Source organism: Macaca fascicularis, chromosome 7 (genome assembly GCF_037993035.2).
Source record: "Macaca fascicularis isolate 582-1 chromosome 7, T2T-MFA8v1.1".
In the NCBI taxonomy this organism is placed as follows: domain Eukaryota; kingdom Metazoa; phylum Chordata; class Mammalia; order Primates; family Cercopithecidae; genus Macaca; species Macaca fascicularis.
The window spans coordinates 21260801-21275495 of record NC_088381.1 but is presented as its reverse complement, the minus strand read 5'-3'; the positions used below and the strand labels follow the sequence as shown (position 1 = coordinate 21275495).

The window sequence follows — 14695 nt, the reverse complement described above, 5'->3', positions numbered from 1 at the left end:
GTCCAGAGGGCTCACGCCGTGGCCTCCCTGCAACCATAGAGGTGGCGGGAGAAGGGTGACAGCCGCAGGAAACGGCCCAGAGACGAGCCTGGTTTCCTCTCAGAACCTTTCCCCCGACCTGAAGCGCTTGCCTCGTTGCATTCCGGCAGGCCGGCTCCCCTGTTCCGGGTGGGCGGAGACGGCGTCCAGCTCCTCTGCCACCTGCGGCGAACCCGGAACAGTCTCAGCTGAGGCGCTGATTCTTTATCAACACAGGTTGATTAACTGTCGTAGGGTCGAGTCCCATGCCCATTTCGTCTTTCAGTTAAAGATGCCAGCTGAGGATCATCTCTAATTTGAATCGTCCTGATACTTTTTTCATGTCCTTGAAATTAATAGCGTTTTTCTTCACATGTAGTCCTCTTCTTCAAGGACAGAGTCCAGTTTGTCCCTTCACTTATTCAACAAATATTGTGTGCCTGCTGTTACATAGGAGCAGTGCCTAAAAAGTTGAGTAAGACACTTCTTTCTTGCGAGGCGCGCGTGTTTGGGGAAGACAAACATGTGATTACAATAATGCGTTACTTTGTACTTCTGTAACCTTGGTTCAGTACTTAAGAGTTTACATCATAAAGTTTGGGAATGCCCTGTTAGTGTTTTGAGTGGGCTGCCTTTTTTTTTTTTTTTTTTTTTTTAAGATAAGGTCGCTGTCGCCCAGGCTGAAGTGTAGTGGCTCAGTCACGGCTCACGGCAGCCAGCTTTGACTTCTTGGGCTCAGCCTCCCCTGTAGCTACGATTACAGGTGTGCACCAACAGGCCTGGCTAATTTTTCTATTTTTTTGTAGAGATGAGGTCTCACTGTGCTACCTAGGCTAGTCTCAAACTCCCGGGCTCAAATGATCCCACGTCTCCCTGCCAAAGTGTTGGGATTACAGGCGTGAGCCACTGAGCCCAACCTGTCCTTTAATAATTATTAATAGTAAGTATTTTCACAACTCTCTCTTTGAGACGGGTAGCTGAAAGCTGTCTTATTCATCTTGGAATCTCCATCTCCTCTAACAGCTCCTGACATTTAGAGATTCGTTTGATAAATCGGTGAATGCTTAACTCTTCTGGGTTTGTCTTCTCTATCCTTGATGTCTAGTTGCTAGAAGAGGAATCTGCATTTAGTTTATAAACTATTATAAACTAAGTTATTTATAAACTAGTTTAGGGGAAGTTAGTTTATTTAGCAGTATCAGGTACCTATGAATGTGGCTCTGTAAAGAGAGGAATGGGACAGAAAGAAAAGCAGAAATCTTTAGGAGTTTGAGAACCCAACAGAGAAGGTAAGACATACCCAGATGAAATAAAGGGGGCATTCTTATGCTAGTTCATGAAATTAGAGGGGAGGAGGACCAAGAAAGGACTTTTTAATTTTTTTATTTGAATTGAATTTTAATTCAGTTAAAATACTTCATAGGGTAAAAATAAGGGCATGTTTTTAGTATTTAGAGTTTACTTCCTACTTTTTCAAAGTACATAGACCTTTTTTATATTGTTGAAATTACATCATATATCTTGTTTATTGCCTTGAAAATTTCCTATCTTTCCATGTGGCAATATTGTCCCTATGCTAATGATGTACTCGACCTTTTAAGTATATCTTAGTTTAACTTTTGTTTATTTTGACATTTAGGTTTTCTACATTTATCAATATGAAGTCAGAAACGTGTCATTTTTTTATCTAATAAGGACATAATACTGTAATAGTATAAAGCTACTGTAGTATTATAAAATACATAGTTTTATTACTAATTGAATTAAATCATGTATGTACCACAGTAGTTTTATATACTACTCCAGAAGTATAAAACTTGCTACTTCTGTAGAAAAAGCAAGTTTCTTAAAAGATGAAATTTTATCAACATGGTATAGCCTCACCTCTTTCCATTGTGTTATTTTCAGATTTGGGGCTTTTATTTGTAATATGTAATTTAATTTTAATATTTAATTTGAAGCTGAAACACCATCAGTCTTGCCAGTGTTGTTATTTTGACATTACAGTTTAAGAATTCCATAACTGTACTGTTTAGTAATGGTAGTCATTAGCTACATGTGGCTGTTAAAGTAAAAAATTTGGTTCCTCAGTTGCCCCACATTTCAAGTGTTCAGTAGCTGCATGTGGCTATTGACTACTGTATTGGGCAATGCTAATATAAAACTTTTCCATCACAGAAGGTTCTATTAGGCAAAGTTTTTCAAGATTTTGGAATCGTCAGTCTATAAATACAAATAATCACCTTCTTTTTAAAAGTCAAAACATTTAAGTTATCAAAAGCCTGTTTTATTGTACATACCGCCTCATATGAATAATATACATATTTTATTGTTGATACCTACCCTTGATCATGACAGTTTGTTTAAACATATTAGTTGGGATTAAAGATGAAAGAATAAAAGGAGCTATCATTTCTTGCTCTGAGCCCCACATTTTTGTTTTTTACCACCCACTCCTGTAGTTTTGTGTTGGTGTAAAAGGGAAGCAGGAAGAGGAGGGAGGTCCTAGAGCAGTTTATGTTCTCTTAAATTGAAGTGTAGAATGAATGCTACCTGGTCAACGAAACTGTTCTCTACTTATTCAGCCCTTCTACCCCCACCATTGTGAGTAAATATTATTGCGCATATAGAATACAATAAATCTAAACTTTTTTCTTAGCTTTATATGGGAGGATTCTCGTAACAGCAACACACCAACTGATAAGCCCAAACTGCTCGCTCTTGGTGAAAATTATGAACTGCTTATCTATGAATTTAATTTGAAAGATGGAAGATGTGATGCAACCATTTTGTATAGCTATAGTGGGGAGGCATTGCAAAAGCTCATTGAAGATCAAGATATCAGTAAGTATCTACAGGTGGTCTTTCAGCGTATTTAAATTTGTGACATTATCATATAGTTATATACTTCAGGAAAAGTTCTCATTGATGTGAAATCAGGTCTACACTCTCCGATATAGTAGTCACTAGGCAGATGGGGCTATTGAGTACTTGAAATGTGGTTAATATGAATTAAGATGTACTTTGTGTCATATGCATATTAGATTTTGAAGACTTAATACTAAAAAGTAAAGTATCTCAATTTTTGTATTTAATTACATTTCAAAATATGAAATACTTTGGATATAAGCTAATGTATATTATTAAAATTAATTTCACCTGTTTCTTGTGGCTACCAGAAAATTTTATTTATTTTTATTTATTTATTTTTTTTTGAGACAGAGTCTCACTCTGTCACCCAGTCTGGAGTGCAGTGGTGTCATCTTAGCTCACTGCAACCTTCGCTTCCCCAGTTGAAGCGATTCTTGTGCCTCATCCTCCCGAGTAGCTCGAACTACAGGTGCCCGCCACCACGCCTGGCTAATTTTTATATTTTTAGTAGAGGCAGGGTTTCGCCATGTTGGCCAGGCTGGTCTCAAACTCCTGACCTCAAGTGATCCGCCCACCTGGGCCTCCCAAAGTGCTGGGATTACAGGTGTGAGCCACCCCTGCTAGAAAAATTTTAAGGCATGTATGTGTCTTACATTATATTTCTATTTGACAGTGCTGATCTACACTGCTTATAGAGCTGTTGACTGCAGGGAGCAGAAATCAAAGCACTCAGGCCTCTTTTTAAAGCAGTAACATACTCTTCACCCTTGATTATAAGGTTTCTTCTTTTTTTCTTTTTTTTTTTTAAAAAAAGGCCGGGTACAGTGGCTCATGCCTGTAATCCTAGCACTTTGGGAGGCCAAGGCGAGCGGATCATGAGGTCAGGAGATCAAGACCATCCTGGCTAACACAGTGAAACCCCATCTCTACTAAAAATATAAAAAATTAGCCGGGTGTGGTGGTGGGCGCCTGTAGTCCCAGCTACTCGGGAGGCTGAGGCAATAGAATGGTGTGAACCCGAGAGACGGAGCTTGCAGTGAGCCGAGATCACGCCACTGCACTCCAGCCTGGGTGACAGAGTGAGACTCCGTCTCAAAAAAAACAACAAAAAAAGTGATTGTTCTTATGGGGTCCCATGGACAAGTTGATTTTTTTGAATATTCCTTCTAGTGTGCTATCAGAGTAGCATAAACGGAACCAGAGACATTGCAGGCCATATCATCCTCTTACCCACTTCCCAATGACTACTTCCTTAGGTGGGTGTGAACCATAACTGCGTAGAGTTAGACTAAGTCTAGTTCCTTTTTTGTTTTACTTGTTAGGTTTATAAAATCAAATGTACCAGTTGTAAAATTGTGACCAATGAGTTTGAAATAATATCCTTTTGTTTTGTAGGTATTTCCTTACTGTCTTTGAGAATCCTGTCATTTCACAATAACACATCATTGTTGTTCATCAACAAATGTATCATCCTACATATTATATTTCCTGAAAGAGATGCTGCAATTAGAGTACTCAACTGTTTCACACTACCTTTGCCTGCACAGGCAGTGGACATGATTATTGACACGCAACTCTGCAGAGGAATTCTTTTTGTTTTGAGTAGTTTAGGCTGGATCTGTATCCTTGGTGGTAGAAGTGTTGATTGACATGTAGAGGAGAAGAATACCTAGAAAGATGAGCCTTTTTAGGCTTTAGTTTTGGGGGCTGGGATATAGGGAGCATGGTTAATTTTTCAGTAAAACTTTTCATGGAAAAAGATCCTTATAAACTTAAAATACTAAATTGTAATCTACTTTATATTCTATTTGAATATATAGTATATATACTATATATTATATTTTCCAGTATGTACATTTTTAGTAGTCTTAATCATATGAATTTGCGTTCTTTTAAAATTGTATATTCTCTTCTTTACCTATTTATTCAAAATGTATTTCTTGAATATCTACTGTGTGCTTAATGTGGCCAGACGTGGTGGCTCACGCCTGTAATCCCAGCACTTTGGGAGGCTGAGGTGGGGGGATAACAAGATCAGGAGTTCGAGACCAGCCTGGCCAATATGGTGAAACCCCATCTCTGCTAAAAATACAAAAAAATTAGCCAGGCATGGTGATGCATACCTGTAATCCCAGCTACTCAGGAGGCTGAGGCGGGAGAATTGCTTGAACCTGGGAGGCGGAGGTTGTAGTGAGCCCAGATGGTACCACTGCACTCCAACCTGGGCAACAGAGCGAGATGGTCTTAAAAAAAAAAAAGTGCTTATGTTGTGATACATATCTTTTCATGTGTAAATATAATCTACCTCTTGTCTCTAATGATGTTTCCATCGTATTAATGAATATTTGCTTAGCCATCGTTAATTTGACCTTGGAAAATATGGGTTCATTGTCTCCAGCAGATATATTGGTCATCAGCAAAATTATTCTGAAGATTTGACAAATTACCCTTTATGATTTTGGAACTTTAGTTTCTGAACTGAAAGAAGGTTTTTTATATTTTGTAATAGGTATATAATTTTTGCAAAAATGTCGTAAGTACTAGATTAACAATTTTTGTTGCCGGGTTATGGAACTGCACTGTCCAAAACAGTAGGCATTAAGCATATGTGGCTTTGAGCATATTAAATTGGCTAGCGTAACTTGGGAATTGAATTCTTAATTTTGTGTAATTAAATTTTTTTTCTTCTCCTGAGACAGGGTCTCACTCTCACCCAGGCTGGAGTGCAGTGGCGTAATCTTGGCTCACTGCAACCTCTGCCTCATGGGCTCAAGCGATTCTCATGCCTTAGCCTCCCAAGAAGCTGGGACTATAGGCATGGGCCGCCATGCCCAGCTAATTTTTATTACTTTAGATTTAAAAGCTGATACTCAGTTCAGTCATTGGAGAAGTTTTAAGGATGTTTGTTACAACTTTAGTTGTTCCAACTTTCAACCTTAAATTTTATGAAGTCTCAATACAGATCAGATATTTCTGATGAAAATTTAGTATCCAAATTAAGATGTGCTGTAAGTGTAAAATACCAGACTTTGAACATTTATACAAGAGAAAGAACATAAAATGCCTCAGTTTTTATACGGACTGCATGTTGATAATACTTTGGATAGACAGTATTGGGTTGCATAAAATATATTAGGTTTACCTCATCTCTCAGCCAGTGCTGTTAGAAAATAGTAGTGCCTCTGGTCGCGGCCCACAGTAGATGTTCAGCAGGTATTGTTGAAGAACTTGGTATCAGGTTCTTTACTGTACCACCAACTTCATAGTCATCTGATTGTTATAATGGGGACTTGCGTCAGTTTTCAGTCTTCTTGTTACACCTACAAAATTGGAGTGATAAAGTCTATAGCTTTATCCCAACCTGTGCTTTAAATGGTTAGTCATACTTATAAAACTGGCATTTTCTTTTAACTCTAACTCAAAGACATTTTTGATGTTGTGGATGGTACGTATGTAGCTCATGTGGATTTAGCACTTCACGAAGAAGATATGTGTAATGAGCAGCAACAGGAGCCAGCCAAGATTTCTTCATTTACTTCACTGAAAGTGTCTCAAGACCTCGATGTTGTAGTGATTGTCAGTTCATCCAACTCTGCAATTGCTCTTAACTTAAATTTGTATTTCAGGTATGTAGATGATGGCAGTTTCTAATATGAGGTAAATAATTGACTGATAAGAGGTTAAAAATATCCTTGTTAGTTTGTTTTTTTTTTTAAACTAGTGTTTCTTTTTCTATTCAGTTATATCATGTTCTAGCTAATACACTGTAAAGTAGTTACGGAATAATATGTATAAATGACCACTGGCCACCTTTGTATTTTTGCATATTCATCAAAGTTTTGATTTTGACTTATGTGTTATCATATATGGGTTATGTCATGTAAATCAAAATTACACAATTTTAAACCACAGTTTAGCACTTAATTGTATAGACATATTATTTCCCTAATTTTCTCATGTTTCCCATAGTTTATAAGCTCCTTGAGAACCCAAATTCATGATTTGTTCTTTAAATTCATCGTCAATGACTTTTTCTTCCAGTTTACCTTAGCTTTCCACCTCCACAGCCATACCCAAGGCTTTGTCAGTATTTGAAGTCGGCCCACCCCCAAGTCACTACTTTTTACATCTCAGTCTCTGACCACAACTTCCCAAACTTTCCAGCTTGCTTACTCAAGTACTCCCACTTCACCTATCCTCTGACCTCACTGGAATTTCCAATTCATTGACCTTCTACTCTTCACCCCCTCCTATCTTCACTTCCCTGTCTTTCCAGCATAGATTCTGTGATTCATCATACCAGTTACTTTCTTGCATGTACTCTGAACTCTTGCTCCTGCCCTGTGATAGCACTTGGTCTGGCACAATTTCAACCCTGATTGAAATCTTTTTTTCTGCCTTCACAGTGTCTACAGTCAGGCAGCTGAGTACTTGTAGAAAACAACAAAAGAAAATTGGTACCACTCTAGGTTCACACTTAGTATCTTTAATTGGTCTTAATGTTGCTTGGAAATTTTACAGTGATTTTTCATGAGCCCATTCTTTACAACCGTATTTTTAAACCTTCTCTGTTTTCCTCAAACCTCCATTAATCTCTTTATTCCCAACTTTTCTTGGATGACCTTGCCTCCTATGAAGGCCTATCCCTCTGTGTATGCTTTAAATCCTATTCCTTCCATCCTTCTTAGGGGCCTTTCTCCATTTCTTCTTTTTTATATAGTTGTCATCTTTATCCACAGTTACACTTTCTCCTGGTCAATTGTGGTTCAGAAATATTACATACGCTAAGATATTTTAAGAAAGACTACATTCACATAACTTTTATTACAGTGTATTTTTGTAATTGTCCTATTGTTAGTTATTACTCACTGTGCCTAATTTATAAATTAAACTTTATTATAGGTATGTATGCATAGGAAAAAACAGTACAGTTGACCCTTGAACAACTCGGGGATGCCAACCCCCTGCACAATCAAGATGCCACATGTGACTTTTGACTCCCCCAAAACTTAGCTACTAATAGCCTACTGTTGACCAGAAACCTTACTGATAACATCAACAGTTGGTTAACACATATTTTGTATGTTATATGTATTATACTGTATTCTTACAATAAAGTGATCTACAGAAAAGAAAATGTTAAGAAAATCTTAAGAGAAAATACATGTACAATACTGTACTGTATTGATACTCTACATAATCTGTTTACAAGATGAGTAGTCTGTCTGAAAAGGCAAGCAACCACATCAGCATACCTCAACCCATGGTACATGTCAGGCAATTCATGTTTTTTTTACAATGTCATGACTTTTCTCTACTTGGGAGCACTTCCAGCATTACATTTCATATGGGTCCCATGGTGTTATTCAAGGTTATGGTATGGTACGAAACATGATGAAAATACATGAGAACCACAAGAAATCACTTTTTAAAAATTATGTTATTATTTTAGAGACAGGATCTTGCTATGTTGCCCAGGCTGGACTCATATTCCTGGGCCCAAGCAGTCCTCCAGCTCAGCCTCCCGAGTAGCTGGAACTATACGTTCATCCACCGTGCCAGCTAGAGAGATCACTTTTTACTGTGATACATAATTTGCTGGAGACAAGAACTGCTCACACAGAGATTATTAGTATCACATGGCATTTTAAGCAGATATTTACAACACTAGGGCTCACTGCAATGGCAACAGGAAGTGGCTATGAGATTATTACAGCAGTTTAGTATATACTACAGCTAATTATAGTTATTTAATACTGCATCTTGACATTTGTTTACATTTTCTTTGGCTTTGAATGGTATCATGTACAGTCTGTAAGTGTGTATGTAGGTTCTGATAAATGTTAACTTTTTTTTTTTCTTTTTTGAGATGGAGTTTCGCTCTTGTTGTCCAGGATGGAGTGCAATGGTGTGATCTCAGCTCACTGCAACCTCCACCTCCTGGGTTCAAGCGATTCTCCTGTCTCAGTCTCCTGAGTAGCTGGGATTACAGGCGCCCACCACCACACCCGATAATTTTTGGTATTTTTAGTAGAAACGGGGTTTCACCACATTGGCCAGGCTGGTCTCGAACTCATGACCTCAGGTGATCCGACCACCTTGGCCTCCCAAAATGCTGGAGTTACAGGCATGAGCACCCAGCCAGTCTTAACTTTTTATGCCAAGTTTGTGGTTTTGGTTTTTTTTAAATTTTGAGACGGAGTCTTGCTCTATTGCCCAGGCTGGAGTGCAGTGGTACAATCTCGGCTCACTGCAACCTCCACCTCCTGAGGTCAAGTGATTCTCCTGTCTCAGCCTCCCAAGTAGCCGGGAGTACAGGCGTGTGCCACCAAGCCCAGCTAATTTTTGTGTTTTCAGTAGAAACGGGGTTTTGCCATGTTAGCCAGGCTGGTCTTGAACTCCTGACCTCAAGTGATCCACCTGCCTCAGCCTCCCAAGGTGCTGGGATTACAGGCATGAGCCACTGTGCCCGGCCAATTTGTGCATAATTTATGGTAGAAAATGATAGAGTAGGATCTATGTAACTTTTATGCATTCATGACATACCTGGCTTAATCTTGATTTTAAAAAATATTTCTAGGCTAAACTGAGCATGGTAGTACATGCCTATGGTCTCAGCTACTCTGGAGGCTGAGGCAGGAGGATTGCTTGAGTCCAGGAGATCAAGGCTACAGTGAGCTGTCATTGCACCACTGTACTCCAGCCTGGGCAACAGAGCAAGACCCTGTCTGAAAAAAAATATATTTCTAGGCTACATGGTTCATTTGTGAGTTTAAACAAGTTGTTGAAATCTCTAAAAATTTTTCCAATATATTTTTGGGAAAAAAACATCATATAAGTGGACCCATGGAGTTCAAACCTGTGATATTCAAGGGTCAACTGTATGTATAGGGTTTGGTACTATCTGCAGTTTCAGGTACCTACTGTGTGTCTTGAATGTATCCGCTGTGGATAAGAGGGGACTACTGTGTCTCCAACTTCTTTTTGGTATTAGATCCACATCCAGTTAATCATCAGATCCTAGCCATTCTGTCTTCTAAATGTTTTTGTTTGTCCACTTTTCTCAACTCTTCCGTCGTCACTCTAATCTATGCCACCATCATCTCTTAATTGAACTACTTTAATAGTTTCCTACTTGATCTCCTCATGCCTATTCTTACCCCCTGAAATCCATCCACAATAGAGTAGCTAGAGTGATGTTGTTAAAATGCATATTTTATCAGAGGTGTAGCCAGGCATTAACATCTGGGGCAGGGGTATCTACCTTTTATTTTGTTGATGGGGGAACTATTTTCTCATTCATCTTCTCATTTTCACCCTGCCTTCTCTAACTTCTTTTCATCATCATCCTGGGACAGTGTCATATGGTTGTGCCAACAAATTACCTTCAAGTTGTTTAAAGGATTAATATTTAATAATGCAAGTGCTCGAGGAGATAAAATCCTTCCCCTTGTTCCCCTAGCTACTCTTCTGCCTCTGTTCGTATTGCTTTTCTGCTTGAAAGACTTCTTCAGGTCCCTTTTCCCCCTCAGATAAAAGTTTAAAATTCTTAATAGCCTTTGGGGCCCTGAACCATCTTTCTAGCCTCATCCCATTCCATCTTCTCATTTTTCCTATACGTTAGCCACCCTAGCCTTCTTTGTTTCTCAAATGTAACAGCCCCCCCTTTTCCACATATACTCTCCCACCTATAGCCACACACATACTTTGCCATCTAGTTCTTATACATTCCTCTGGTCTAAGCCTAAATCTTACTTTGTGGTGGCAGTATAATGAGTGATTTTAAAATCTGGACTAGAGGCCGAGGCAGGCGGATCACTTGAGGTCAGGAGTTTGAGACCAGCTTGGCCAATATATGGTAAAACCCCATCTCTACTAAAAGTACAAAAATAAGCCAGGTGTGGTGTCATGCACCTGTAGTCCCAACTACTCAGGAGGCTAAGACAGGAGAATTGCTTGAACCTGGGAGGCAGAGGTTGCAGTGAACTGAGATTGTGCCACTGCACTCCATCCAGCCTGGGTGACAGAGTGAGACTGTCTCAAAAAAAAAACAAAAAAAACTAGACTTGATGGTCATATTAGTCTGTTTCAAAGTGTTTCTGAACCTTAGTTTCCAAATCTATAAGATGGGGTTATATTTACCTCACAGGGTTGTTGAGAGGCTTAAATAAGAGTTTGTGTGAAGTGTTTAGCATAACATCTGAAATATAGTAGACAGTAAGTGTTCTTATTGCTTTATCAAGCTAACTGCCCTTAATAGAATAAAATTCTTACAGTTGACTTTATTACTGCGGCATAAGCAAGGGAGATAAGGAGTTCCTTTCTGGGGAATTTGTTGTCCATACTATTCCTTCTCTGTAGTCTCTCATTTTTAACAGGAGCAATAGTAACACAAATTTGGGTTTGATCATCATTTTTTCATATGGCTATCATTATTTTTAAATGTAGGCAACACCCAGGACACCTACTGTGTGAAAGAACACTAGAAGACCTTCCTATTCAAGGACCTAAGGGGATAGATGAAGATGATCCTGTTAACTCTGCCTACAACATGAAACTGACCAAGTTTTCTTTCCAAATTGATAGGTACAGAAATTTCCTTTTCATTTAGTTTATTGTTCCTATTTTTTATCATGCTGACACTGTACCCTTTCATTAAAGGTCTTTATTTGGTAGATACTTTTTTTTCTTAAGAACGTCTTTGCCCTGGTTTAGTGTTTCACATAGTGCCTTTTACTGTGACAGGTGTTAAGTTATATTTTACCTTGTTTTCCAGGTCTTGGAAAGCCCAGCTATCATCATTGAATGAAACAATAAAGAACTCCAAACTGGAGGTTTCCTGTTGTGCTCCGTGGTTCCAGGATATTTTGCATTCAGAGTCACCTGAATCTGGTAACCACAGTACAAGTGTGCAGAGCTGGGCTTTCATTCCACAGGACATAATACATGGGCAATATAATTTTCTACGGAAAGATCATGCCAAGACCTGTGATCCAGGAAGATCATGGAAGATAATGCACATCGGTGAACAAGAGGAACCCATAGATCTTAAATGTGTGTCTGTGACAGGATTCACTGCACTGTTTACTTGGGAAGTGGAAAGGATGGGCTATACCATTACCCTCTGGGATTTGGAGAACCAGGGCATGCAGTGTTTTTCCCTTGGCAGAAAGTGTATTCCTGTAGACAGTATTGGAGAGCAGCAACTGTGCTTTGTTTTGACAGGTGAGACTGTCTTGTATCAGACTGAAATTCACCATTGCTGAGATGTATGCTTTCCTACTGTATTTTGCTTCTGCCTCAGTGCCTGCCTCACCTTTAAGTGGTATTATAATTGTTTATAGAGGAAGGTTCTTGTTATTCTTGGTAATAGTGTCTCATATGTTTGGCTTTTAATTAACGTCATTTCTGCCCAGCTAAATGCTAAGATACTAAGTCAGAGAAAGTTTGAGAGAAATGAAGTTTATTATTATTATTATTTTTTAACTCAAAGAGTCTTCATTTGACTTGACAAGCAGAGGTTGTAAGCTAGCTGCTCATGGGCCATGTATGAACTGCATATTTATTTTGCTTGGCTTGCACTGTCTAGGCTTTTAAAAAAGATTATAAACATTCATAATTAGAGGGTTTCACACAAATTCTAATTTCCAGCTGTTACTGAAAATTATAAGATCTGGCAACACTGGGCCTGCATTCCTGCATATTTAACTTATGGGTTGGAGCTGTGTTTCAATCATTCTCTTAGATGGGCCATTTTATTTCTCTCTCTTTTTTTTTAATTTTTTTTTTTAGACAGAGTCTCACTCTCGCCCAGGCTGGAGTGCAGTGGTGCGATCTTGGCTCACTGCAAACTCCACCTCCCTCCAGAGTAGCTGGGACTACAGGCACGCACCACCACGCCCAGCTAATTTTTGTATTTTTAGTGGAGATGAGGTCTCGCAGTGCTGACCAGACTGGTCTCAAATGCCTGACCTCAAACAGTCCACCTGCCTCAGCCTCCCAAAGTGCTGGGATTATAGGTGTGAGCCACCACGCCTGGCTGTACTTTCATTTTTTAATAGAGGTGAGGTCTCACTACCTTGCCCAGGTTGTTCTCAAACTCCTGAGCTCAAGTGATCCTCCCGGCTTTGCCTCCCAAAGTGCTAGGATTACAGGCGTGAGCCACTATGCCTGGCATGAGCCATTTTATTTCTGATTAGGTTTTTCTTTCACTTCTCTCACTACCTGCTAGGCCCCTGTAGGCATGGGACATTTTGATATTTCAGATATGTATTCATTCACTGCAGAATCTGTCTTCTACAAAGGTATTGAATGTTGTGATTGGAATTAACCATGTGTTTCTTCTATACTCAAATTTTGGTAGTCTTGTATTTCTATGTGTCAGGAATAAGCTGTGAATTATTTTATAATGATAAACCAGAAATCTGACATCTCTAAGTGATTAAAGGTTCCATGATTGGTTATGCAAGATAATATAAAGTAGAAATGTGGGATTTAGTGCTTTTTTTTTTTTTTTTTCCTGATATGGAGTCTCCCTGACTGGAGTGCAATGGTGTGATCTCGGCTCACTGCCCTCCGCCTCCCAGGTTCAAGCGATTCTCCTGCCTCAGCCTCCAGTAGCTGGGATTACAGGCGCCTGCCACCACACCCAGCTAAATTTTTGTTTATTTTTGGTAGAGATGGGGTTTCATCATGTTGACCAGGCTGGTCCCAAACTCCTGACCTCAGGTGATCTGCCCACCGTGGCCTCCCAAAGTGCTGATATTACAGGCAGGAGCCACTGTGCCCAGCCAATTTGTGCTATTTCATAAAATGCATTGCTCTTAAAAGAATTTGCCTTGTGGTCAGTGTTTTAAAGATAAATTTTCTTGGTGGATGCAGTGGCTCATGCTTGTAATCAAAGCACTTTGGGAGGCCAAGGTGGGAGGATCACTTGAAGCCAGGAGTTTGAGACCAGCCTGGGAAACAAAGTGAAACCCTATTGCTACAAAATAATTTAAAAATTTTTTTAAATTAGCAAAACGATTTTTAAAAAATTAGCTGGGTGTGATGGCACGAAGCTGTAATTCCGGCTACTCCAGAGGCTGAGGTGGGAGGATTGCTTGAGGCCAGGAGTCTGAGGCTGCAGTGAGCTATGATCACACCACTGCCCTCCAGCCTGGGCAATGGAGGGAGACTCTCTCCAAAAAGGAAAAACCCAAAAAACTCTTCTTTAAAAATGTTGAAAAATCATGATGAGTTAATTAAGGTCATTTTAGTACGTGATATCCAGTAAATATATTTGTAATTATAGTACTGAAGTATTGGGTAATTAAAAATTAATTCCTAAATCATAATCCTAAGATCTAATCTAATTTATTAAAGCTAACTTTTATTTTTCCTATAGAGAAAGGACTCTCTCTGATTTTGTTTGGTTTGACACAAGAAGAGTTTTTAAACAGACTCATGATCCATGGAAGTGCCAGCACTGTGGACATTCTTTGTCATCTCAATGGCTGGGGGAGGTGCTCCATTCCCATACATGCACTAGAGGTAACAGAATTAAATGCCCGTAGAACATTACTTAATTATTTTGTGTTATATGCTTTTATTTGATTTAGGATTTGAGAGAATTCATTTAATTTAGCAACAAAAAGAACTATGGCCTTTGCATATCTATTTAAACAGTTCTGGCTGTTTCAGTACCCTAACTCAACTTTTTGGCTTTATACGATACAAGATTATAGTAGATGGTAAGAAAAAGGTACAGGAAATGGAGGCAACATTAAGTTAATGAGACTAAATGAAGTGGAAATAAGTTATGGAA

General features: G+C 39.0%; 1 protein-coding gene across 11 annotated transcripts in view; it reads left to right on the top strand.

Moving 5' to 3' along the window:
• SPG11 (SPG11 vesicle trafficking associated, spatacsin) overlaps positions 1 to 14695 on the top strand; it is a 103079-nt gene that overhangs the window by 322 nt on the left and 88062 nt on the right. For 8 of the 11 annotated variants that reach the window (XR_010588041.2, XR_012414916.1, XR_012414915.1 and 5 more), the window contains exons 2-7: positions 2678 to 2862; positions 4285 to 4509; positions 6314 to 6515; positions 11338 to 11475; positions 11666 to 12114; positions 14276 to 14421. Coding sequence is in view for 8 of the 11 variants with exons in the window: in XM_065547861.2 (XP_065403933.1) it covers positions 2678 to 2862; positions 4285 to 4509; positions 6314 to 6515; positions 11338 to 11475; positions 11666 to 12114; positions 14276 to 14421 (1345 nt within the window). In the remaining 3 variants the exon portion in view is untranslated. Of the gene's footprint in view, positions 1 to 397; positions 489 to 2677; positions 2863 to 4059; positions 4146 to 4284; positions 4510 to 6313; positions 6516 to 11337; positions 11476 to 11665; positions 12115 to 14275; positions 14422 to 14695 lie in introns of those variants that run through there. The other 3 variants (XM_065547865.2, XM_045395366.3, XM_065547864.2) reach the window with 3 other exon arrangements.